This window comes from Varroa destructor, unplaced genomic scaffold (genome assembly GCF_002443255.2).
Source record: "Varroa destructor unplaced genomic scaffold, Vdes_3.0 BEIS01000004.1, whole genome shotgun sequence".
NCBI lineage: Eukaryota > Metazoa > Arthropoda > Arachnida > Mesostigmata > Varroidae > Varroa > Varroa destructor.
The window spans coordinates 40,136,022-40,163,234 of NW_019211457.1; the positions used below are offsets into that span (position 1 = coordinate 40,136,022).

General features: G+C 41.2%; 1 protein-coding gene across 1 annotated transcript; it reads right to left on the reverse strand.

Annotated features, from left to right (window-relative positions):
• Positions 1-2,354: 2,354 nt before the first annotated feature.
• btv (dynein cytoplasmic heavy chain beethoven) lies at positions 2,355-26,780 on the reverse strand. Its single transcript, XM_086986798.1, has 21 exons — positions 26,746-26,780; positions 26,424-26,580; positions 25,270-25,472; positions 24,439-24,685; positions 23,712-24,046; positions 23,435-23,590; positions 22,957-23,237; positions 17,954-18,240; positions 17,678-17,772; positions 17,185-17,435; positions 16,763-16,995; positions 15,970-16,494; positions 13,667-13,849; positions 13,057-13,384; positions 11,550-11,746; positions 11,003-11,263; positions 4,819-10,914; positions 4,483-4,679; positions 4,087-4,159; positions 2,850-2,972; positions 2,355-2,611 (listed from the first exon to the last, which is right to left on the reverse strand). The coding sequence occupies exons 1-21, from the start codon at positions 26,778-26,780 to the stop codon at positions 2,453-2,455; spliced, it is 10,422 nt and encodes a 3,473-aa protein (XP_086842924.1). The 3' UTR covers positions 2,355-2,452.
• Between the last annotated feature and the right edge of the window lie 433 nt (positions 26,781-27,213).

Below are 27,213 nucleotides of genomic sequence, written 5' to 3' on the forward strand. Positions count from 1 at the left end.
GGACTCACCCTTGTGAGAAAGCCTAGCGGAAGGTTTTGTTGACCCATTTTGGGTTTCTCCAGCAGACCCATGTGACAGCATAGTAACCATATGTTATGGTAATCTTTTGCCAACGCAGGAATTTCAACCAGTCACGGGATTGAGTGTTATGAGGCGTTACAAAACGAGTCATGTTTTCGTTTTGCTCTCCGATTTTTGCGCTGCAAGAAGGTACATGTTCGGCTATATGTTCCCGAAACGTGATTTGAATGCGGAAAAGGTGCTTTGTAGCGGCTGGCTGCCTTCTCAGACAGGCCAAATCCATTTATATATGTAAACTTCCACGGGTTAGAGACCTCCCAACGGAAGGCCGAAATGTAGGTTCATTCTCCTCTGGCAAACGAAAACTTCGAATATGATAAAAATGTCGATGAAGGGGAAAAAACTAGTTACTGGCCGCTTGTTATCGATCACACCCCTAATGACGCGGAACCGACAAATCGATACAAACTGGTGCGACGGCTTCGAATTTTATGGGGTGCGTTCAAGGAAATCTATGCCACTATCGATAGCTGTTGACGGTCTAGCCCTAACATCTGAAAGAGTGTCAATGGTATTCTTTGTTCCGATATAATCGACCAACCCAGTTAAAAAATTAAAGTCGTCCAGCAAACCTCGACGACGCTATCTACATTAAGCGTCTGTACGTGAGCGCTGACTGACGGTGTACACGTAAATAACACCACATGGGATTAAACCGCTCAGAATGTTAATTTTACGTGAAGCGTAAAAAACATGGGCAGTGAGAAGACAAAGCGAACGGTGCTCGATATTTAGCAAATATACGTAAATATATTTGCTATAATTACGAACAATCTCGAAGTTGGAAAGAGGATGATAAATTCCAATTTTAGTTCGAGACAGAAACGCGATCCTTGTCTTGGTGGTGGTGGTGGTTATCGTACGTCATAGCGAGATTTATATCGGCAGATACCCAAACGGTTTAGCAAACGTGATTTTGGCGCAGAATTGAGGAAATAGCTTGCCGTTCCTGCCAAACCGCTAATGTTAATACTCCATAGTATTATTAAAGGCCAACTGAAGAAAGCGACGAGAATTAACTGCCAAAACTGTTTGCAGGGCATCTTTTTTTTTCCTACAAAATCAGTCGTCATGCTTCTCGTATCGTTAAGAGTACTCGCCTGGTTCTTCCATGACGTTGATATAAACAGGTAACAATACGAAAACAATCACATTATTACCAAATGCGAAAATAATGCATGGTTAAACTGACGGAACAAATAGCAATATGCGCCAGAACAGGGTACGCTTTTAAGCTTATCAGGATTCCGACATTTTACGAATATATTCAAAACGTAGATTTATTTATTCATTTAGAAAATATACTTTGCTGGCCGAAAATGGATAAAGCAACTTCGACAAAAGGGTGTTCATTTAGGTAAATTAAATCAGGTTACACTCGATCCTGTTTCTATGATCGAATATATTTTATGAAGCATGTAAAATAGAAAGTGCAGCCGAATTTCCACGTTCGACTGAAAAGTCATGCTGAAAATCGACAAGACACTGATAGGAAGCACCTATACAACAGAAAAAGATGTTTGATACCACCCGTCTAGTATGTAAACAATAATGTAGGTGAACGTTTTTCCTCTAGAAGAGGTCTTCGTAGAACGTATTCATATATATATATATATACATATATTCTTTCATACGCAGTGCGGACCTGAGCTGATCGTCTAATACTGGCTATAAATGAAACACCTTGATGCTACTGTTTACAGTCTAGGAAGCAGAAATAGGTCCATTAGGAAGGCTGATGCCTAGTGTTGATTGGCAACAGTTATTATAGAGTACTGGTGACACTGGTCATAAATTTGGAAAACAAGTAACATATGTATTGACGAATTAGGGCAGGCAGACGGGTTAGTTGTCGTTCGTTGGGTTCTTTAGCATGAAAACTCCCACTTAGGCCATCATGGAAGTTTGGCCGGGGTGAAATCGTTCCATATAGCTATATAGTTAGTATTAGTTAGCGTAATATATATATATATATATATACTGTGCTACGTAATCAAAAGTAACAGGTTCTCAAATCGTTTATTCAAGTCAAATAGTTTCGTTAGAGGGTGTGATAGTGAACCGCTTGAGATGAGTTAACGTTCCCAAAGGCGGCGACTGATAGGTCGGGTTCTACAGTTGTCATTTGCCGAAGACAGACCATTTTAGGTGGTAGTTTGGTCATACAATTTGACTGAAATACGACTCAGATGATAGTTCCCTTTTACAGCTTAACTTACAAACGCTAAATAAATAAAATCGACAGATAATTGATTTTAAAAAAAAAGACCAGATTTATGTGTGAAACTGGCACTTCTTTAATGTTAATCGGAAAACTAATGTGAGATAGTGACGCAAGGGGCATTTGTACGGCATGAAACGCACTCAACACCTAGAGATTCGTAAGCAGAAGGGTAACATTGAAGAGGACCCATGTGTCCGGGTCAGTATCGCAGGGAAGGTCTAGGGAAGCGACCAATTTTGTACGTGCAGGATCCTCGTAAAGGGGTACGCTGACCATGTTGGAGTGGCTGGATGACTGGAGTCGTACCTAAACGCAGCAAAATAGTATGAATCATTCGAAATAAAGCTGATGAAATATGAAAAAGAAAGCGTTCCGAAAGCTACCTTTCAATTTGAGTTTCAGCAGTCAACGCTTACTTTGCCAAACCGTTACCTTTAATCGATCAAATCACTAAGAACAAGGCAGCTATAGCTTTGCAGTTGCTCTGGAAGTGTTGAATATTCTCTGTATATAGTAGTTAAGTAAATGAGTAATGGGCACTTACATCCGCGATCCATCCTAAGTGGGCGGTGGGCAATAACGAAGTTGTGGCTGATTTGTGCAAGCACTCTGATAATGATGTCCCATCGAAGACCGCCCCCTCGATCAACAAATTCTCGACTTTAACCTGCTTTCGTAAATACGAGAGCCAATTTTTGGCCAAGACATTTGTCATTATTATTATCATTGGCATCACAGGCCGAGCGACACTCAGTCATTGTTGTTTGTTGTTTTAGGTTTTTCTTTTACGATGCGACCTTAGACAAGGCACAGTTTATGCATCACATTAACTGTGAAGCGTGTCGTCGGCTGTACGGCTAGATATTTCCACAAACCATAAAACGAAATATACTATAACTAATATGATCGTTTCTTTTATGAGGTCGGTAAAAAGATCTAGATATTACAATTAAGCGAAATTTTGATTTTCATCTTTATATAAACCGAATAATTACATCAGCATCAACTACGATAGGTTTCTACGTCTTTAGATTCTTAGTAACCAAAAAAAAGAAACAACATATTTTACATTTATTTTTCTACGAAAAGCTTGCCGTTGTCCAATTCCAATATGGTGCCGAAATATGGCAATCTCTAGGAAAAAAACACGTGGACGTCATTGAACAAATGCAAAATCGGTTTGCTCGAAGAGTTGCCCTCAGAGGCGGCGTAAACCACATTGGCCTACTTCTTCGATCTACATATAAATTGCACTCTAACGCAGATATTGCCATGGATAAAAGGTTGAAACTACTTGATATGATATTATACTTCGTTAGCATCGAATTTAACGCGTTCCGCGCTAAGGACGCGGCAACAACGTCCGAAATAGCCTGAGTTGGGACGATAAATGTTGGAAGCTGCTTCTATGGAGAAATATTTTTGAATTTTACCACAGATAAGTCAAATAACGTTACCAGTAAGATCACTATAACATGGTACTATTTCTTATACTGTTACTGTTATAATATATTTCTCTCGTCGCGATAAACGTGATTCCGATGTAACTTATAGAGAAAAAACAGAGCTGGCCATTCGTAGGTGGTGACCAGGCATGCTGGAAGATGACAGTTGAATACTATACAAAAGCTTTAAGTTTTACGACCAGTTGGATGGTTTATCACTGCAATCTCGAGCAATGCAAGCCGCTAAAATGTCTAATAGTGATTGCAACAATGTTAACTTGTCTTAATACTAGAGATAACTATTGAATTTTACCAATTGTTTGTGGTGGCGCCCACCTGAATCTGGCATGACAGTGGTTTCCGGAACGAAACATCAAGACGCAGGCTGTTGATGGCGCTCTTGGTTATCCTTAAATATGGTTATCGATTAGAAAAATATGCCTTAGACCTGTCCGTATAGAATGGTACAGTCCGCAACTCAGATTCAGGGTTATGGGTTGCGTGCCGTATCTTTAGTTGCCGCGATGGCTTATGGGGAAGCTACTTTAAAACCTGAGATAATTTTCAGCTTGGAATAATTATCTAATAGGCCTAGGAGCATAACTGCGCTACATCGACGACATAATAATTTCATTTAGTTCTAGGGCATTGCTTCTTTTTGTTACTAACGTTTCGCATATGGTTTGATGAATAGCCAATTTAAAGGGAAATTATGTGTCTGTGCTCGCTTACCTAGCTGTCTGCTGCCGGAGAGCATTAAGGAACTTATTTGGGTGAAGGAGTTCGGCGAGGTCGAAAATGGCGTCAAACGAAAAACCCGATGAAGACATCCATTTGTTCTGAATGGCAGACGCCTTAGATACTAGCTGACGCATGTAGTTGTATGGGTCTTCAGGACCACTCCATTGCCGTTGCCATTCCAGCGGTGTCTGTTCAAATAGATCGCAATTGTTATGGACATCTTCATACTTAGTTAGGAAACACGAAAACCATCAAAATTAGAATACTACTACTGATAATAGGATTAAGCCAACTTTTATGACAAATCGTCCTCGTCGATGAACCTACCTCCAGTTTAAGTAGTTGTTCTGCTATTGAGGCCGAACTGTTTGTAACCAGTATGGTGCCTCTGATCGTTTTACTGATCTCAGCAAGATCTGAGTGCACCGATTGAACTAGTCGAATAGCCGCGTTGTATTCATTTAGCATGAACGTCTCCAGAGGACTGTCCCCCTCAGTAAAATCGTCCAACTTCTGCTGGTGGATATTCAGTCCTTCATTAAGTTTTTTCCAAAAAGCAAGCAACGGCCCGACGCCACGACTCCAACGTTCTATAGTTTTTTCCACTCTTCCCTCGATTTTCGCAGTATTCATTTGTTTTAGCCGACTGATAATTTCATTTGCCTTAACTTTCTGCTGAGTACGCTGGATGTTTGCGGGCAAATTAAGGAACACGGGACGGTCCTCATCGGGCAAGGCCTGGATAACCCTGAGGTGCTCTTTCGTTGTGGTATTGATCGGCATAGACACGTTTGGGGCAACTCCTTTCGATTTCGAGTTACCAGTAATGACGAGTGGATTAAACAGCCGTTGAATATGGGCTGCCAAAATACGAGCATCAAACTCTGATTCGATTCGACCCCCATATATGGCGACATCGAGAAGACCTCGAAGATAGGTCCACTCGACGGACCCTGAGCAGAATTGCTGCTGACAGACTTGTAGGGCGGCTTTGAGATCGCCTGTAGAGAAATCATACTCCTTGGACCAGCCCTGAGGAAGGTAGGCTCTGCGTTGCTGAATAATGGCATGGAACCAGGCTAGAACAAAGATACACTGCGAGGCTTGAAGGTTACCTCGACAGTACACAGTATCCTGGTTCCATGAATCATAAATTCGCTGCAGATTACGTTTGATACCCGGAGGCGTTTCGTAGGCGATTTTCAGAGACATTTCCAACAATTGCGGAGGAATGGTTTCTTTCGGTTCGGTGGTAAGCCACAACCTGAAATCGGAATGCGGCTCTAACATACTCCACTCCTTGAGTAGGACCGGAATCCAAGCCGTAACAAGGTGTAGATTTGTTAGGCACAGCCACTCGCCATCGACCGCACACCTTTTAAGCGCTTTAATTGCTTCAACAGTCTGTTCATGGCCTAAAGAGATCTGGGTGTATTTTCCACTGCCAATTGTACTGTCTGCTGCCTCAGCGATCTCGATACTGGGATCGATCCCCGATGGCACCGGAATCAGTATCGGCACAGTCGAAGAAGACAACTCGACGAAAACACGTTTCAGTGATCGGATTCCCGCCGATAGGTCCTTGACGTTTATAGCGGATGCAGCGAAGTCGTTCATCTTCGAATAGAGACGATCCGGTCGAAGAGCTTTTATCAACAATACCTCGACAAATGGCTTCAGTCGAAGTTGCGATGGAATCTCATCCTCGCATTTGCTACTGGCGCCAAACTGGCTCCACATATCTCTATTATGCAGTTCTAAGGAGGGCCAAATATCCATGTTATTGGCTTTGAAGGTAGCTATCGTAGGGAATTGGTCAGGCTCAACCCACGGGGGTACTGAGCTCTTTGACACTTCCGCTTTTGTATCGGAAAGTCCCATGAACGTGTCCCATTCCATCTTTGTAATGTGTTCCGGCTGCATTTTGCGTACGATGTGGAGTGCGAAACAAATTCGGTCTTCTTTGAACAGAGCCCTACTGAAATTGATAAATGTTGCCTTTTGAAGCTCATTGCAGAGTTCCTGTATGTTCGTCTCAACGTTCGGTGACCGAGTCGTAGTTCGGAGAACGTTTTCGAAAACTTCAACAAAATTGCTTAGGTCGAAGAGATAAATTGGTGATAAATGACGTAAGTCTCGGGTCACAAAAAACATATCACTGGCGAAGGATGCTAGTTTAGAGTATTGATGACGTTCGAATTCCGCTGAAGCCTGCAGCTTCTCGGATTCTTTAAGCGCGTTTGCAATTGTAATGCTGTTCTGTTTGTTCTGATTTAATGACGCCAAAAGTACTCTGTTGTCGAGCAGGCTGCCTTGAGACGACGCCAGCTGATTTAAAAGCTCGTCTTCCATTTTCGCAAGTTCAACCCTCATCGTTTCCTGATTTCTAATGAGCTCCATTCGTTTTTTCTCGAAATCGGGATTTTCATTGTGGATAATTTTGTCAAGAAGTTGCTCGGATAATGCTGCTTTAGTAATTGAGAAGTTGACAACCTGCACCAGAGAATTTACGTAAGGTGGTAGTACCGTCAAAGGGTTCTGGGTGTGAAGAATTAGTTCAAAATCCTCATTCAGGTCTACAAGTTTATCGCCAAGCTGCACCATTGATCTGGAGCCTTGCGCTATAAGGTCTTTACGCAGAAGGGGGATAAGAACGGGAGCGACTGTCTGTGTGTGGGGAATTATTAGCATTTTCCCAAAACGTATTGCCAGCTCCAGCACTGTCAGGAAGCGATCTTCGTTCTGAGCAACGACCTCGACTATTTTTGTCTTGTACGATTGAAGCCATTTCAGAGCACAGTTCGTCGGATCTATAAGAAACGTTGCTATCGGTGAGCTCTTAATAAATACACCATTGTCCACAGATAGCTTATCGGAGGGGAGGTTATATTGCCTCCAAATAAGTATTTCTTGCTCAGAGCATAGGAACTTGCTGGTGTCAAAATCGCTAGAAAGTTTCACAGTGTTCAACCACGTGGTCAGCAAGCTCTGCCGAACGTCTTCTGGAAGCTGACCCAAATAGATGACAGACGCTGCAGCCATAAGGCAACGGAGAGGCAGGTCTTGCAATTGAGTATCGATATCACTTAGTTGTTGCCGCCATCTGGAGTATTCGTCTTGTAATTGTGCCACCAATCCTTCCGCAGCGTTCAACGTATCCTGGGCTGCCTTAAGACCAATTTCGATTTGAGCTGCTTCGGTCGTCAGCTTGTTTAGCTGCTCTTTAAGTTCAGCTACTTGTTTATCGACACCTCGAAGGGCAGACGCGAGATCCTTGGATCTTTGTTGAGACTGTTGAAGATTTTTCGTCAGTTCGGCTTGTTCTCTTTCGAGTGGTTCGATTTTCTGAAGTACCGCCGCATACTTAACATTTGCGCGTACCCAGTCGGCCAGAGGTGCAGATGCAGCCGAAGCTCTTTTAGCATTTTTAGGATCGAACGAAGTGGCACGCTTCTGTAGGAGTGTCTCGACATTCTGTCTGATATCGGATGTAATTTGATGAGCGTCAAAGTTCATTATTTCGTCTTTCACGCCCCGCTTTGAGAGGAAGCTTTTCATTGCAACCCATGAGAGATCATTGGCGCCCATTAGGCTCAACACGCCTTCCAAAATGTCTCGGATGACATCTGGTGGAGCTCTAAGTGATCGGATCTCTGAAAGAGACTCAGCCTTAATACCACCGACTGCTGCTTTGGCCTGACTAATCAGGGGCTCAATTTCGCTGAGTTCAGTATCAATTTCCTTCTTTCTTTGTTCAAGTTTCCTATTCTCGATTACCATCTTCTTTTGTAATATTTGCATTTCCGTTCGTTGCTCGGTGGTTCTCGACACGCTATCGGTAATAGCCTTCAGAGCTTCATCGGCCTCAGCTCTTTTCTTTACAAGCAAGTCCTCTTGGATCTTCGCGTCTGCTCTAAGTTTGTTGACGGTCTCCTTTGCCTCATCAAGTTTCTCCACTCCTGCTTTTAAGTGATTTTTCCTTTGTTTTAATTCTGTGTATTTCAGCTGGTACAAACTATCATACGCCTTAATAAACGTTTGATACGTTCTAGGCGAGCAGTAATCTTCGCTGACGCTCTTGTGAATTTTGCAGAAAAGCTTGGAGAATGCGTCCACAGTTCGACGATCCGAATTCGCTGTTTTAGGCCGGTCGTTAGACTCGATTATTAGCATGGGCATTCGCTCCATAGTCTCGGTGCTCCATTCGGTTGTCCAGATAACACAGCAATGTTTATACAACGCTGGATTGTCCTCGATTCTTCTGTCAAACCGCGGGTCAGTATAATTCATACTTATAATTACACGCAGGTTCTGCTTAACCTTTTCAGAAAAATATGCAAACACTCCACCACGGAAGCCTTCATCCGATGCCACCTCTTTGAGAGACTCCAGCTCTTGCGGGGCAAACAGTCCAGCGAGTTCTCCGGATGCCAGGACGCCACAAATTGTGTCCAAGAACTCTTCATTTTCAATCTGGTATTCCTCAATAAATAGAATGGTCGGTTTCCTCTCAATTCCTGCATTTTGTAGCGCAATCTTTAGACTGTTGTTAAAGTTGACCATTGAGTAGCTTAGTGTGGTTCTAGGAGTCACAAACATATAGTCGTAAAGGTGGGCCAACAGTGAAACGCTTAACCGCCTGCCAATACCAGGTTGTCCGACAAGAAGTAATGAATTGTTGTTTTGTGTTAGTAGACGATCAATTTTAGCAGCTAAGTATAGGAAATCGTCGTGAAACACAGGTTTGATCTGGCGGATTTCACTTGCGTATCGTGTTGAAACTTTTTGCAGGCTAGCTTCCCAATCGTTAGAATGAAGTTTAATGAGATATCGACCTAAAGGCCCGGAAAAGCCATCTGAAGATACAAAAAATGACTCCTTTGTCAGCAAGTCGACCAGAACATTTTTATATCCACTACCGAGATCGTTATCGAGGACTTCAGCAAATAACGTAAGGAAATCCTTCATATCAGCGTCAGTGGCCAACGAGTCACCAAATATTCTCAATGCTTCGTGACACCAAACCACAGGAAGTTCACCTTCGGATTTTGTGTATCTTGTCATAACACGGGCCCACGTGGTTAAGTTTCGAGCAGTAAAAACGTAATGCTTTCGAGAATCTATTGTAAACTTTTTTCGTATCCTTGTAAGCACGTTTGCCATGGCAGTCGCTACGATATTTTGATCCATGGACGACTCTTTGAGGACAGGCGATATGAGGGTTGAATAGATTTGGGTCAGCTCCTCGCGGTCAGGATGTTCGAGTGAAATAATTAGCGATATAGAAGTAAGTCGAGTCGAAATTTGGGCCCGATCAGTGACCGTTGCGATAAACTGAATTCGCTCGAAAGCTATCCAATTCAGACAATCATCATAGAAACCTCCGTAGTTTACTATTTGTTGGAGCCATTCGATCAACCGACAAGTGCCCCATTTATCTTTTTTCGGTACATCAATGTCTTTAAGTAAAAAAACTAATTTTTCACTATCTTTCGGCCGAAGGACCTTGCTTGTACTGCCCGAGTTTACGGTAATACAGTGTTGTAAAAGTTTGTGATGAACATGTGATGGCTGCGTCTGCGATGAACAGTACAAAATAGCCATCTGGACTGAAGTTGATGATAACTTAGAGAAACAGTGTCGAACCAGAAGACATTTCCCCGAGCCTTGAGGGCCAGCAATAATAATAGGTTTGAGCTGGTCCAGCCAGGAAATCAGAATGTCCGCAGCTCGTTGAAGGTGGATCGTCTCAATGACGGGGATCCTGTTTATCGGTCCTGTGAGAGCTGAGATGTCAACGCTCTTTGTGTCGGTAAAGCTGTAAACATCGAGGCGGTCACGCTTCCTGTTATAGAACGTAAATTCAGCCTTGCTGGGGTCAGGGATCATCTCATTCATCGTTGTGAGCACGAGCTTAGCGAAAGGCTGTCTCGCCAAAGGCTTCAGATTCGCAGCAAAGCCTTGCAGGAGGGCAGCCGTAAACTCAGCCTTGGATTTAACGCCATGCAGTAGTGACAATGCACTAACAGAGGTTCCAACACTAGTGGTTGTGATAGCATTCTCGTTACGTTTTACTACCCAGTCAAGACAGCTAAAGAAGTAACTATCCAACAGTGGTTTGAGCGCCAACTGCACGTCGGGCCTTTCTTTCTTTAGCCACGCCGAAACGATGTTGGCCGGGTTTATATTTTCCGCGCTTAGATGTATGATACCCATACGCGAAATGGTTGCCGGCGAAGCGTGCGACAGGTCGTGTGTTTCGAAGAGGAAGTTCACATTCGGTCCAAATTGAATGCGCTCTCCGGAGGGCATTGTTAGTAGACGATTATCGTCGAGAACAGAATTGAGCGCCTCAATCCATTCCGGATCCACATCACCATCACAAATTATCCACGAATTCGTAGAATGCTCTTCTTTTATTACCTGCAGCACACGCACTGTTTAGTTTACTTGTTTCATAAATTGTTTCAAAGATAAACGTAAAAACATTTATTTTCGAAAAGCTACTTGCCTGTCTAGCAGACAGGGTGAGCACTCCGTCGTGCCACTCTCTCGTGTCAAGGTCGACTCTGCCTAAAAGTTGAGCTCGGCCCATGGCCTTAGGATTAAAGACGTGTGTTTTAATATCTATGCCTTGCTTGAGAAGGGCAACCTTTAACGTTTTCCAAAGCGTAGATTTCCCGGAGCCTGCTGGTCCTACAACCACCACCCCCATCCTTTGTCGTAACTGTTCGCTTAACTCCACCATTTTTTTAACCTGTTTCTCATCCACCTACGGGCCAGGAAGGAACAAAATAATCAAAGCCTATAGTATTGTTTTATGAAAAGGGTCTATTGGTTGTTTGTAATATATGCTAACTTTGGTGACCATTTCAAAAGCTAGGATTCATACGAAATACGAAGGGCTATTTATGTTCAAGGGTCAAGTAAGGCTGTTTCGTGGTCAATATTGTGTACTGATCTACACTGAAGAACGGCTGCTTTCAGTATTTAGATAGTGCGCTTGTTTGATTGTGTTTTTTCTTCAATCATCTCTTCTTTTACTTCCTGCGGCTTACCTCAAGACGAAGTTCTTCGCAGGCCTCACGGCAGGTCTGTGCAAGTTCATCGTTGGAGAAGTCTTCTAGCTCTATTCCAGGAAAGATGTCACAGAGGAGGTCATCAAACAGCTGGCAGTCTCGATAGGCAAGCTTCGATAGGGTATTAAGACGAAGCGCCCGAATAATGACTGCCGACTCATCCTGTTCTCTACATTCTTATTCATGCACAACATAAAATACAACAAATTTACAAGCGGTATTACATCTACAACTTAATTAAGCGAGGTCAGCTTCCTACAGCTTTGGAAGGATAATTATAAGCAAAGGAATTGCATTCAGAAGCATTTATAGGTCCCGCTATGCAAGATGTGTGCTTAAATGGAATACATCTATCAAATATTAAGGTATTCCTCCGAATTTAAAATTGTCCTTTTTTTGAATAGGAACCTGTTGTTCATGTGGTTTACCAGTCATTGTTGTATGATGTGCGTATTGCAAATACGATGTTATTTATATATGTACAGCTGCCAGACTCTACCGACTCAAGTGTTGAAGGGGAAGAAATGGACAAACATGTACTGTTAATATAGCCATTTAAAGATGTTTAACTTGTCCGGAAATACTAGCATTGTTATCGTTACCTGCGTCGTAGTAGAATGAATATCATTGAGCTCTAAACAGATGTATTTTAATAACATTAACATCTAAATGATTCATACAGAGATACCGTTGTTTTTCAAAACTGTGGCGCGAATGGCTTATGAAAGCTACAAACGGGCGCTGTTCATCGCAGTGATCAGTGACAACGCAATTCCAGAACGGAAGAATATTTCAGTAAAGATATACTGATACAAGATAAAAGGAGAAACAGTCTTTCTCATATTTAACGTAGGACAGCCAGAGAGCTGGGGCTCTCTCTCTCCTCTTCCAATTCGTACACGATTCGGTCATTTTTTTGCGAAAAAAATTATAATCGCTAACCAACTTTAGTTGATGATACCTTACATTTTATATGCTATAGGAAAATAGCGCATATATATGGGTCATTCGGAACGAAATGGTTTGGGCAATCTATTGCAAAGAGATAGTCAGTCAGAGACTACTCATGCATGTTTTCTGGCTACATGGTGAGCTCTTTCCATCCAAGATCAACTTTGGTATACTTTAATTCGGGCGTAAGTAGCACACCCCGAACTTTAACAGTCATTCAATTCGGTTCCATCATAAAAAATTTTACACTTTATATCAGCGCGTACAATCCAAACGTCTTCAACACGCTATACTAGCACGGAGTATCAATGTTAAGGTGATAGCTTTTGACTGTATGATAATTTTATCGTATGTTAAAATCCTATCATGCTACGCCGCGGAGCAAGTTGAAAGTATTGAAACTATAAGGATAAATGATACGTCTGTCTATACGTACAGCACCGAGAACTCGTCGCAGTGAAGGCTGTGTATTGTCTTTCGATCTTAGTTGATCTCGAGCCAATTATGTCAATTCGAATATAGGACAGGTACTCACCTCTACTGAGGGCAGCGTGACGCAGCTGAGTGCCGCACGCCTGGATAACGCTTTTGAGACTACGCAGTCCCCAGTCATAATGTTGTTGCTCCGAGAGAAACTCTTTAGCCAGAGTGAAGACGGCTACAAGTTTGGTACTAAGTACATTGGAGTATTTGAATCCTTCGGCGTAGAGCAACACTTGAGTAATAACAACATTATCAGGGACGGTCATCGCGACAGGTCGAAAAAGCTGTTTAAGATTGTCGGGTAATTTCTGTCGGCCGCCGTAACCTTTACCGGCCGGATTCATGGTAACAAAGATGCCGGCATTTAGATTAACGTCCACCTACAGAAAATGTATGTTTTGAAAACAAAATATTCCCTCAGATCTTTATACGTACTAGAAATGTACATAAAACCAGTGAAAAAAACTAGTTTCTAATTAGCCAATCGACATTAATTCGAGCCACAAACGTTGCTTATACCAAGTAGCACATTAGGGTCCTCACTGTGATACGGGAATCAAATGATTAGCAGGGATATGAATGGGATGAGGTGTCTGAGACCTACGCAAGGCATAAATGGTGATTATTTTGCATTGAGAAGCTTCGAGTTTGTAACGACAAACCTGTTGGTTAGACAAGTGGACTATTTTCTTTTTGTCCTTGAGAGCGTTTTGGATGGCCTGGATGTTAACGGATAGGGCACTCAGTACGCCTTCTTCGAGTCTGTTGAATTCATCAAAACAACCCCAGGCTCCGCATTTTACCAATCCTATAAAAATTCGGTTCATGGACTTGACGTCGATCCCCTGTAAATGCGCAATAGTATCGAACGTTTTGCTTCTTTTGTCCTCTGGCATTTACGATTATTATTAAACAGTAGTTGACTTACTTAGAAAAAAAGGCACTGGCAATTTTCGATAATTTTCCTACATGAATCGAGAGTAATTCTCAACATTTTTTGTGGATGCACTCCTTGCTTATATTCCTTATTCTAGAGGGCTCGGTCCTATAAACTACTTCGCTTTCCAAAGACCCTCCAGAAAATAGTTGATCGCTACGTTTGACGCGTTGATGATTGACATGATGACGAGCAATACATATATCTAAGCGGAGAAAATCGTATTAGTCCTATTAATTGGCCTACATAATAATGTTTTTTCTAACGAGGTTTGATTAAGGATCGTCGAAGCGGCTTATATGCCGACTGTTTTGGGGGACTACGAGACTTTTGAAAATATTCCCTGAAAGGCTTTTCGAAAAAAAAAGAAAAAACATCAAAATATCGAAAATACTTTTGCTATGAATTACGCCGCACATTTTGCCATTTTTCTTCGATTGTATTGCTAGAGTTCGGCAAGCTGAATAATGGTGCTATAATAAATAAAAACTGTATTTGAAAATTAAAATATCAGATTATTATTAATTAAAATAAGCGTTTTAAACTTCTTGAGTGAATCTCTAATAAATATCAACTCGAAGGCTATACGAGGTGTAACACGTATAAGATCTGTTCATTTTAGGGTAGGCTGATCAAAGAGCTGCTAAGCGCTTTGGCCTAGGACAAGATCGCGCGAAGTACCGACGAACCGAATATACGTCCGTTAGAGTAGAAAAGATTACGTAAATTACTGCAGTAAAGTGTGAGGTTAATTGTGCCACATATTTGAAACAGGAACACGGTAATAATATTTTTCTATTTTTCATAATGGCATAGCAGCATTAGTAGATGTCCAGAATGCAACGATGCCATGGCTACAATAACGACTCCCGATTAGATGATGGATATGAAATGTCTGACTTATACCATGTACGGTACATTAACGCTAACTTATCACGTCAGCTTTTAAAGAAAAAATGCTGGGAACACGGTAAGTGTTACTTCTAAGTACCGGATCACATAATTGAGCACAAACGTTTTCGCCTATAAGTTGAAGCTGTTTTCTTTTCGTTTGATCTTTTTGGTTGAGCTTAATAAGGCTGCCCTTGTTCAGTATTTGTATATACAAGGAATATATAGAAAAAATAATAAGTAACGGGCGAACAACTTACGGTTGTGTTTGTCCCGTAGACATGCTAACATAGAATCGGGATGGAGTTACAGAGATACACAGACACACTCGATGGATTTAGTCGGAAATTGTGAGTTAGAGATCCAACGCTAGTCAACTGTAGTTCCTATAATATTATACTTCACAATATGCTTGCAGCGCGCAGCGTTACGGCATCTTTGCTACAAATGTATTGTACAGTTGAATCTGCCCTTCGTTACATAGTTTGCTTATTTTTTAGTACTTCGATAATGCAAAAGTGAAGCCTCTGACAAAAGATCTTCGCTCCACCACGCATATGTATATAATTACCGGTTAGTTTTCAAGTTTGTGCAAATTTGCCCAATCGCCGTAAATCATTTTTTCGGATGTTATTTACCTGTTATCTGGTGGTATATTGTGACCAGCCAAAGCGCAAGTTTTTCGAGTTTGAGATACATGAGAGTAGGTCTCTGTGCCAAGCGTCCCATCCCTTCTTGCGCTTTTATACGTCACAGTCAACACCATACACGCACTACAGTTTGACCTTGGAACTACTTATGTATTTGCACCAAAGAAGAATTATACTACACCAAGTTTGAATCGGTGTTTTTTTCATTTTATGGGCTCTTGATTTAAAGCCGCCTCATCTCACCTCACCTTCCCCATACATATATACATACTTTCAAGTATTCTTATCTTTATATAAACACTTAGCAATTAAACTACCTGTTAGGGAGTCACGACTGAACGGGAACCAGTGCCTGGCTTAGGATATTCTAATTGGTCTACATGCCATTGTGCAAGAAATATGCTACAAGTACCCATAGGTACCTTTTGCGCTAATTTTGGGCCTGCTTCTACAAAAATGAACGCTCTCATAGGAACGAAGAACCTACCTCGTCACAGTTGAAGACCAGCGTTTGCCTTCCGAGGGCCGAACCCAGCGCTTTTACCGATTCCGTCTTTCCTGTTCCGGCTGGACCATAAGGATTGCCGCCCATTCCCATTTTCATACCTTGCATAAGTGCTAAGAAGCACTTATCGGTTAGTGGCGTTTGCACCAGCTTTGGCACATTCCCTTGATACTCGTACGTGTAGTCAAAGGCCGCGTCTAACATATGAACGCAAACTGAACGATTGTCCTCTTTCATGTAGAATCTCAGTTGCTTCTGCCAGCACCAGTCGCTTAACGCGGTAACGTTATGCTCGATAAGCTGTTCAACGACCTCCATATTGTGGGTGATGTCGAGCACAAGCGCTTTAAGCTTGAGGGAATTCACATGGTTTGTGAGGATTCCTAATCGAGATGTATGGGACGAAAGCTTCGTCGTCAACTTTGCACGGAACTTATCAAGCTGCTTCGATGCAATCGCTTTCTCGCAATCCCGAGTGAAGCACAACATTTCGAATAAGCAGAGTACCTAAGAGTAGGCGGTAGAAGCATTTTGTGATAGAGCATTGCATATGATTTTACCGTTATCTTACATAAGTGTAACAACAGGTACATTGAAACAACACAATTGAGGATACAAAGGCAAAACTTCAACAAATGCTTATAAAATAAATACGACGTGTTATATATACATAATTTTTTCTTTTTGTTTTTCCACGTGAACATTGCATATTTTATTTTTCCTCTACGTTCTCTACTCTAAGTTCAATGGCAGAGTACACGAAGAACAGGCGCACCTGCGACGGAAATTCATCGAGGCCAACTTCCTTGGCCTCGTGACAAAAGCATCGATAGGCCATATTCCGTAACGTGCTCTGCATTTCTTTGGCAAGTTGTGATAGCCATACCTCGACCTCTCGAACTACCCTTATCGGTTGCTCCAGCCGAACTGATTCGCCTTCCTGAGAAATAATGGCTTCGATTTGCAGACCACCTTCCCCTCCGTCGTTAAACTCTACCCGGTGAATACCTGTTGTTTTTAAAAAGTAAAATTTTCTATTAAATCGACACCGGTCAATACCTTATTTTTGCGCAGACGGCCACATTTATACTTCGGTTAAATTTTGGACTATTGGTGTATTTATACGTTAGACGTGATTAGTACTGAACTGATTGCAAAATCTAGCCATGTGTCTGTTACATGATCTGCATAGCCTACCAGAGAACAGCTTCTTAAGGTGCGACTGTATTATCTGCGGTCGTGTGGCTTGTCCAAGGATTTCGAGAAGGTCTTCATCGCCTAAAAAGTAGAATCGTGGAAACAAGGACCGCTTCACTTCGAGATACTGGTTTAGGGCCTTCTGTGAGCGATTTAGCTGGTCCAGCATATTGGTCAACGATTCTACCAATCCCATTTGATTTGTTAGAAGCGCTACCCGTGAATCGCGCTGAATTGTACGCATAAGGTTCCTGAATAAACATTTCAGATTTAGCAATCCATCAGCATATAGTAGCAATTGCATGGCTTATATTATTAAATTATAGTTGGACTCCTGACTGCGCAATCACCAAAAGGCCTTCATGGGTTTTATTCGATTCGTAATGAATGGTAGATATTTATTAACGTATCATCTATGTCGGTGAAAAAGCCAAGTAGAGGTAACGTAAAATATCCGTAATGTTTGCTGCATCGAGCGAACGAGTGGTCTTACTTGAATTCCTCGCTAATTGAATTGAACCTGGCGGATTCACTCGGAAGGGCCCCTTGGCCCAGAATTGGATCGAGATATGTCCATCGTCGTTGAACCTGTTAGTTTATTATAATGATTATTATTATAACGAACGTAGCGATGAAGTCCATGCTATGTGCAGTGTTTAAAAGGAAACTGTCCTATAATAGATTGCAGAATAAGGTCGCGCCTGAAGTCATCAAGTGACCAAGGTCATCTTGACTTCCACACGAACAATTGAATTCTTTTTTAACTGACCTGTTGCATAATGTAAAGGGCCGTGTCGAGTGTGGAGAGACGCTGGGCCCAGATATTAGCGCGGTCAGCAAAATTTGAGTAGAATATTGAGTCTTTCATGGCCTGAAGCAGGCATTGGTTGTCACCGATTTTCGAAGTCACCTCGGCCCAGTCACGGATTAGCACAAGCAGTTCTCCGCGGGAGTCCCGTTGTTCCACGAGTGTAAATTTGGCCGTATTTGACCACAAATCCAACTCGTTAAAAGCTTCCCGGATGGTCACCTCACCATGGGCACGATTGTTGAGGTCTGGCAGAATATCATAAAAGGTTCAATCTCAGAGTTATTTACTGTTCGTTCAGTTTATGGCCTGGTCGATTTTTTGTATCCTGACAATTGCAAATTTCCATCCGAAGAAACATAATTATACAGTTAAACAAATATTCATAGTGTAGCCTTGTATTTCTGATTTCTGAGCAAGACTGTAAGCAAGGAAAGGACTGATCTATGTGATGTTTTATGGCTTGACCGAACGTTAATACGCATTGCTTCAAATGGCTCTAGCACCAAAACTACAGAGCTTAATGTGCCCCTAAACATACAAAGGGGTCTGATCGGTTTACTCTAGGACAGCGTAAATGCTCTAATAATCAAACATGTTGGGTTTTCATCTATAAACGCTGGTATCAAGACCTAACCGACATTATTTCCGCAATGCCGCTTTATCAAGTGATTCAGTCAAATTCCAACAACGGTCTCCCCCTCCTAGACCGACTCAGCAAAATAATAAAAAATCGTTACTGCACTTCCTATACCTTATTAAAAAACTCGAATAACCTGAAAGTTTAACGATTGTCGATACCAAGGCGGTGGTATATATACGCAGATATATACAGATATAGGAGAGGTTCGATTGAGAAGAAATTAAGGCTCGGACGGTGTATGCACCATATGCCGTGTTCAGCGCTTTGTGTAATGAAGTGCTGTTACCGGATGTGGAAAGTTACCTTAATCATCCCGGAGACACCCTTTGCAGGATAAGTAAATAAAAATTTCGCTGCCCCCAATGATGTACATGTGTGATACATGACACAGGTCATGTTTCACTAGAAAAGCGTTCACCTCGTACTGTGCTAGATTCTAGCGTTGCCTACTCTAACCCAAATAGCCTACTCTAACTTTACTCGGCCTGAGTACGCTCGCGGTGGTCCGACCACTGGCCGCAGAACATAATTTCCACAAAGGTCGACTTAGTCTGCAGGACTCAGATGACCAAATTCGTTTTTGGAAGAATTGTACGACGGATATTGACGACCACACGATGTAATCATGAGTCCAAGGACAGCGCGACATAACAATTCGAGCGATCCGCATCGTGTTAGTAACTCAGTATATCCTTTTATGTAGCCTGCTTGCCTCCCTATGAGGGTTTGTCACAACACCTTTACTGGCGATACGGATGGGGCCGTCTCTCGTCTGCCAATAACATAAGCGACTATGTTCTAAAATATCGGCCTAGTTTCGAGTCGCTTTCCGCCTATACGCGATGAGAAATAGAAGCATGCCTACCGTGATGCTTTAGTCTATAGTTATTGTTGGCCTGTATATTACCTTCTGGTAATATTCTTAATGGAGCTTCACTTTGCAGTTTCGTAACAACCACTGTAACTTTCAGAACGTAACGACATGCATACGCTGAGTCAGTTTGGTACGTTTTCAAAAAATAACATGACGCCAAGTATTTGTAAGCACTCGCTCGTAAGTCTATCAGTATAGAGTGAAGTTCACTTTCAAACTAGTCCTTAGTTCTGTCGCTGCTAAAGGCATAGGCTTTTTTTTTTATTTAAACAGTGCACAGTAATATAGCCTGACCCGCCGCCGCATATATATTTTTGTCTCAAAAGCCCCGGAAGTTTTCACAACAGGTCTACTTGCAGCCCCTCACTCAGCAATCAGTGTTAACAAGGCACCTGTACAGCTCTACTTGCCTGAAAATATAATCCAGTTTTAGTCAAATCAACTGTTGGCTAACGTAATATAAAGTTATAATGTAATGAGTCATCACCAAGCCAACTTATAGGTCTAAGTTTGTGGACGTAAGTGAGGAAACGTTGTACAGACAAACATAGAAACTCTTCCTTATAGCAGAAATGTATGAAGTGTTTCCTTGCACTTCGGTCTGTAGCGGATCTGGTGACCCTGAGGCAGGGTCGTACATCCTAACAAGATCCGACCTGAACAAAATGAACGATGAATGCAATATGACCGGAGTACATTCCGGTTAGAAGCAACGCTTCACGTCCGGCTTTCGTCCTAGTCCCTTCAAATGCTAGTCCGCTTTGTGCTATTATGATTATGACTTTCCTAGGCCTACTGCTCTATCAACTCGAAAGTTAGATGCGGTAATCGGTAACAGTGACTATAACGTAGAATAGCAATAGGATACGGTTCAGGAATGATTTGAGAAAATTCATTTTAGTTTTGTACGGCTATTGCTTATTTCCTGGCTTTTGGGGCACACCTCGACACGGCCGCTTATTAAAATGTATCTCGGGTGTAGTGTACTTTAAGTGAAAATTGTATAGGGCAATCGATAGAAAGCGTACTTGCCGCAGACGACACAAGGTCGACTATGCACTATACAATGTGTATACTAATGTGAAGCCGTTCGGATGCAACGATAAGTTGAATACACTCTTACGCTAATTGTTTTTGCAGATCGCCAGCGGCTACGGCTCATGGCGTTCTAGGAATTTTCTTTGCAAAGATACTTGAACTTGCCAAGAATGGACCTAAAAAGAACCTACCAAAGACCGACCTATATTTGTACTTGGTTGAAGTGAGTTAAACTTTTTTCCTAGACTAATGGCTGACGCGAGAAGGTTCACGACTTAGAAACTTCTTTAATAATAAAGCTTTTTTTTTTTTGTCTCTAGTATATAGAACAAGTTGTTATTTTTCAAAGGGGCACAGCATGTTAATATCTCAAGCAAATGAGCTAGTTAGATGGAATATAAGTACTTAATCTCAAACTATGTAGCTAGCGAAAATATAGGCAACGTCAGCTTGCGGTAACAAGCAGTTAGTCCAGACATTTTTATCTTAAATTGTAGCTCGTAATTTACAGAAATCGCTACTTCAGAACTGGTTCAGCCTTTAACGGTAATGCCCTCACCGTCCATCCATTTGACCCTACATTCGAAACTAACCAATTCAGTTAATTCCTGAGCGAGCTCATTTTATACGTTGTTTATTAATATACCATAATAATATATAAATGGCACAAGCAAATTCTGAGTTTTATAAAAATATTTACATTATTATCACACATTTATATATACTGTACTAAAGGCTTCTGTTAACGTGGTACTATATATAAATCTATGCTTTTGACAGACTGCTAAAAAACTGAAAAAAATGCTATTAACCAAAAAGTATGAGATGATTTCTAACGAGCTGACGTAGGTGAGGTATTTGGATGGAGAGTTTCAAATAAGGAGTTCTATGCAACTGTTATTTGTAGTTTTACGTCGACAATATCGCGTAATGTCTGCTCGAGACCAGAAAGGGTACACAAAGGACTCGACTGGTCAAATATACAAAAATGGCCTTTTTCGGTCCTTACAACGTCACAGGGAGAGTTTCGTTCTACGAGTCAAAAAGACTGTCCCGGGGGCTGAATTGGGTCAGGAGAGCTACTATTACATGCAAAGTGCGATTTTATAGAACATCTTGTCTCTCGCTGCGGAAAGCATGGCTTGCATCCCAAATCACCATGGGACAAAATTATTGCCTATGTCAAAAAATATCTGTCATAGTAAACTGACCGACAATCAACGATATGTATCAAACGAGCTAGGAACAAAGTTAAATTATTTAAACGCGTAACTGTCAGGATAATTGAGCTTCATTATACAACAAGAATGGACAACAGTGTACAATAGATCGAACAACACTGTACAAATGAGCATTTATGCTGCTCATTCGGTACGTGTGTCTTCATCGCTATAGTGTAAAAATCCGTGTAGAGGCTATCTGAGGATACACGAGGGATTATAACTTGGAAACGTTTAGCTAGCATTGCGCCTCCTAAAGAGCAGTATAAAGCTTCATTTTCAGATGAAGCAGGGCTTTAGAATCGTTCGCATTGTCGAGGTCTTTCTCTCTGGCATGTTATCCACTACTAACAGCGCCCGATAGGACATCGTATCTTTCATCGAGCAACTGCATGACAAATAGGGCCTGTTTCGCTGAATGTCAGAAAGAATCAATGAATTAGTGGTCCCAGATTCAAATTCGAGTGAAGATTTCTCATGAGATTATCGACTGAAGGTGATATTGCATCAAACATTACGCCAGCGCTGGCTACCTATGTACGTAAATTATTTCACGATTGTGGTTAACTCTATACTGTTCAACAGTATAACATAACTACGATGAATTTAACTTGACATAGTTAAAACTAACTTATTTATTCGGCTGTGTGAGTTCGTACAGTTAGTCCGTATTTATTAATCGAAACAATTTAATTCTTTAAATTAATTCATGCTACTAATGATGCAAACGAGTCATTTACGTAAAAGTTTATCAAAATTGAGCCTACCCAGTTAAGTATTAAGGACAGTCGTCTTATACACAAGAAGGTCCATTCTAACGTATTGGCCTCATAAAAATCACATTTTTTTCCTTTGCGCTGCTGTTACCTAAACGTTTCTGAAATTATAAAATTTGGCTTTCTCAGAAAGAAATGCCTTACGGTTCTCTCAAATATTTATTGATATTTGGATTTTCTTTTCACTTCGATTTACCGTGTCCGTCTGTTTAGATACAATCTACCTAAGCGATGGTGCAAAATATATCGGCCCCTACGGCGCACGACAACGTTCAGCTCTAAATCCGTATATGTATGGTAAATGTGTATTACATATAGGAAGCTGGGTGTCACTGATGACTGAACAGATTTTGATTATTGAAGATAAAAGCTGAGCATTGAAATTTTTATCTTTTTGTTATATAGAAACATACCTTTGAGTTGATCCGCGTTATTCAGCAAAGCTGCCTTTGCTTGTAGGAAATCTCTAAATAGCAGTTTGTCGACGGTTTTCACTGGAATCTGAGTGAGATTGAACAGATCTGCCCAATGTTGCGCTGAAAACTCTTCGCCTTTACAGAACTTGAGGACAATGAGCATCTCTCTGTAAGAATCAATCTGAGCGAATAATGGATCAGCGACGGCACTTTCCTCGATATCCTTCAGACGACGACTCCAATCGTCTAATAAACTCTCGAAACGATGTAGACGGCCCCTACGATGTCACACCAAATAGTTGATATACTGATGCTATATCTTGAAGTTCTTACAATTATTAGATAGCTGTATTGTATCTCTAGAAAAATAAACGTTGCATTGACTAGGCTCAATCCTTAATGTAATTCGTATAGCATCATTAGATTCGTGTTTCGTAGAATCATGCACAGACTTATGATACTGATTCGTACTAACCTGACCACAACCCACTCCTCGTCGGCCACCTTATTAATATCGTTTTCAAATTCTTCGAACATCAGCCATACTTTTTCTTCATCATCAAATGCCCTTGCCATTGCTTCTAACTCGACAATATCGGGCGGTTTCAGACCGAAGTGCACAGTTTCGTCCCTGAAAATAGGCAGGTGGATCAAGTAGTAACGTATCAGTGGTGGGATCATTTAATGGCAATCCTTCTCTATACACGTGGTAGCTCATAATGAGGATGAGTGATAAAACATAAGGCACTCACATGAGCTCTGTTTTAGTTTTTAGCAGGGCATTAAGCTCCAGCCGAAACTCTTTAAGAAGCTGTGCGGTTTGTCCAGGATTGTCCTGCTTCTTTGGTCGACTGTTTTTCCAACGTTGTCCAAATCGAATGACATCACTGTCAAAATTATGCATCTTTGTTAGGACGTTAGCCCTTAGAATTTCGGTCTGTTCCTTCACGCTGACCTCGAAATCTTCTAGCAGGCGATCCAGAGTATCCCACTGAGCGTTTAGTTGGCTCAGTTCCTTAACGCTTTTACGGCTCCAACGGCCGAGGATCTCGTTTTTTACCTCGTTCTGCTCGTAGACACTACGAAGCTGTAAAGTTATACCATTTGTATAAAAGCAATTGGAGCTTTATAAGTAAGCGACGGAAATTTCTTATATATATATATATATATATATATATATATTACACATATGTTGCACATGCATATGCATGTGGCAAGGCCATCAATCTAAAAGGACTCAATGGTAGGTATTGTCGTTTGGCTCAAGCAATGGTCCGGTTAAAAAACTGTATTATTATGCTTTGATAATACTCATACTAAATATTGGATCAATGTGGTATTGTGACACGTCTATATATACATATATAGATTATACTTTAGTACTACATTAAGGGTTTCGTTATCAGGAACGTCCAAGAGGCAGAGGGAAGGACATATTTGTGACCATCGTTACCTTCACATTCAAATTTTTCCTCTAACCTCAGATTTAGTCAATTTGATTTCTTCAAACTTTATGATTGATTCGGTCATTTCCTCAACCGTTTGCGACCTTCTGAGTAAAGCGCTTGTTGACTCCTGGATAAACACTTGTATTCTGGATGCATCCTGCGATATGGTTCTCTGCAGAACTCGAACCAAAGTGCTGTTAATTTCTGACAGCAGGTAATCAATGTACGACTTGATCGGAGCATAACTCACAGTTATGCAATCGAACTTTTCCTCTTCACTGAAAGGCACCAATGGTTCACCATTAACTTGCAGTTTTTTTTAATTGAATTGGAAGTTCTTATAGGCTAGCCAAAGTTCACTATTAGCATATTAAAGACATACCGCGCATGTTTAATGCGCCTTTCACCAGTTCATTATAGCAATCATGTATTAAACACTTAAGTTTAGAAGTACCCTCTGAAGAAGACCTTCCCAAATTGGTAGATTTAGGACAACAGACTTTTACATTCAACGTCGGCTAGAATAGGGTTGTCCTGTATAAGGAAACACTTCGGCTTAAAACTCACTAAGCAAGTTTGTAAGTCTTACAGAGGATGAACCTAACTCGAACGCTTCAGCTACGTCATATACATATCACTGCTGGTAAACTCCGACTGTCCAATAGTCGTTTTTCGTCTATCTAAAAGTCAACTTAGGGATGGATTTAACGGAAGTAGCATGCATTTACCCCAGAGCTTATCTAAAATTACTACGCGAATTTATGTTAAATATGAGCTTTATGGTACGCTAACAAATACACCACTCATACGTATTTTGCCAGTCTTCGATTAAAAAAAAAGCGAAATCTGCATTTGTTCTTACATGTTCATTTTGACAAATTCCTGACTCTTAATTTTCACCATCTTTAGGTTCAATCGCCACTCATCGGGGGTCTTGCAGAAGTCTTGAACAACGGCATCTAAATCAATTCCACCAAACGCTACCCAGCTCTCAAAGCGGTCCCGTGTTCTCTCTACCTGCTCGAGTACCTGGCTAGCATCAGCATAAAGCTGATTTATTTTTACCTAGAAAATAAAGAAAAGTGTATAGACATATTGCACCAGCTCCACGCTGTCCTTAAACATGTACTTCTCAAATATATGATATATAAATGATGAGAGAGTTTTTCGTAGTAAACACGAACCTCATTACATTAACCCTTACTGAGATAACTAGCATTTAATTAACTACACATATTAAACGATATCTATTTTATCCGTTGAGCGTGAACTTCTTGCCACTGCTGTCCTGGTCGCCATTTCCCATAAGACCCTAGACTGCTAGATTCTGTGCGGTCTACCTTGATTAGAGTATTTGGTTTCCTTTCACATCCCATCGAAACAGATTTCATTGCTATTGAATATATTTCTATTTAGGAACTTCGGAGTGAAGCCTAGAACCTTTGTTTTGCGCTGCAGAAAAAATAATTAGTTAAGTTTGTCTGCAGAGGCCCGTTCCTGCTCCGAAACAATTTTATGGCCGTAACCCCGTGTAGGTGAATTTGGCTAACTGTAAAGGTATCTCTTTTTGCCTTTGAAAGCGGTTGTAGACTTCTGAAGACAATTCTATTCCTAGAGGTCCTGAACACTTTAGCAATTAGATTAGGCCCAAAAACAGACTTCTATAGGAACGTGATTCCTGTCAATATGTAAGTTTGTTTTCTACTGCGTCTGGGTCAAGACAACAAGTTTAACGCCAGAAAAAAATAGTAAATTGGGAACGTATGGTATTGAATCGAAGGTTCAAGGATATTTGGATTCAATCAAATACCCAGCTACGTTCAATCATTGCGATGTTTCTTTTGTGAGACTTCCTACTGCATAAATGCCGCCTTTAACAGATTTTAAAATGTATGTGGTTGAACCACCATATTTGGTTTGTCGATAACGTTGGCTGCGTGCTTGGCACTATTTTTTCCCATGATAGAAAAAAAAAACCCATCAAATACATTTAATTTTGCTATTATATATTCATACAGCATGTTTTTCGATGATTGATGCGAAGGCAAGCGTTCCTTCGTTGGTGTTTGAAACTCCTTTGAAGTGGTGAGGTATTGAAAGAAACCTCTTGATCTGCAGAAAGTACTTAGCGCGAACCTCCTCAAGTGGCGGTCGGAAAGCGATTCCTCCATTTCTGAAAAGAAGTCAAAAAGTAAACATATTCATTGATTTGCAGTGCTCGAGGAAACAAACAAGCGAGCTCGAGTGAAGGCTCGCCGCATGTACGTAGAAAGAGTCGAAGCTCTTTTGTTCTCTTACTAGTATACTGATGAACTGTGGAGAAGCAGCTAGCCGTAACCGATCTTCCGTTTTCATTGAGTTTGAATATTGCATTGTGTAAAGCAATGGACATCTTTGACGTTGAGGATCGTTTATATTTACTTGTGCCTGCTTCATAGAATGATCTCCATTATTATTCTTATCAATGCGCCATACTAGATTTGAGTGGTGTTATTAGTGCGGTTTCAGAGTTCCCCAACTAGCGCTATTACGTCCTTTCCCGCTGTAACGGGCAGCGAGCCAAATTATTTTTTACTATAAACTCGATTTGATGTTTTCTGCAACAAACCATATTGCCGCCATTATTGACCTTATCGCATTATATTGAAGCTGCTTATGTTGAGGCCTATTTCGAAAGTAGTTAGAGGATAACTGGTCAAATGTTCAATCAGAATTTATACTAGAATCGATATGGAAACAACAAGGTCCACAGGCCCAAACGTTTACCGACAAATTCAGGTTCAAACAAATGTTACGACGGATGCCA

Coding starts and splice junctions, on each gene's coding strand:
- btv (XM_086986798.1), bottom strand. CDS start 26,780: ATGCAATATTCAAACTCAATGAAAACGGAAGATCG. Junction 23,591..23,711: donor AAAACTAAAACAGAGCTCAT/GTGAGTGCCTTA, acceptor GCCTATTTTCAG/GGACGAAACTGTGCACTTCG. Junction 4,680..4,818: donor AACAACTACTTAAACTGGAG/GTAGGTTCATCG, acceptor CTATTTGAACAG/ACACCGCTGGAATGGCAACG.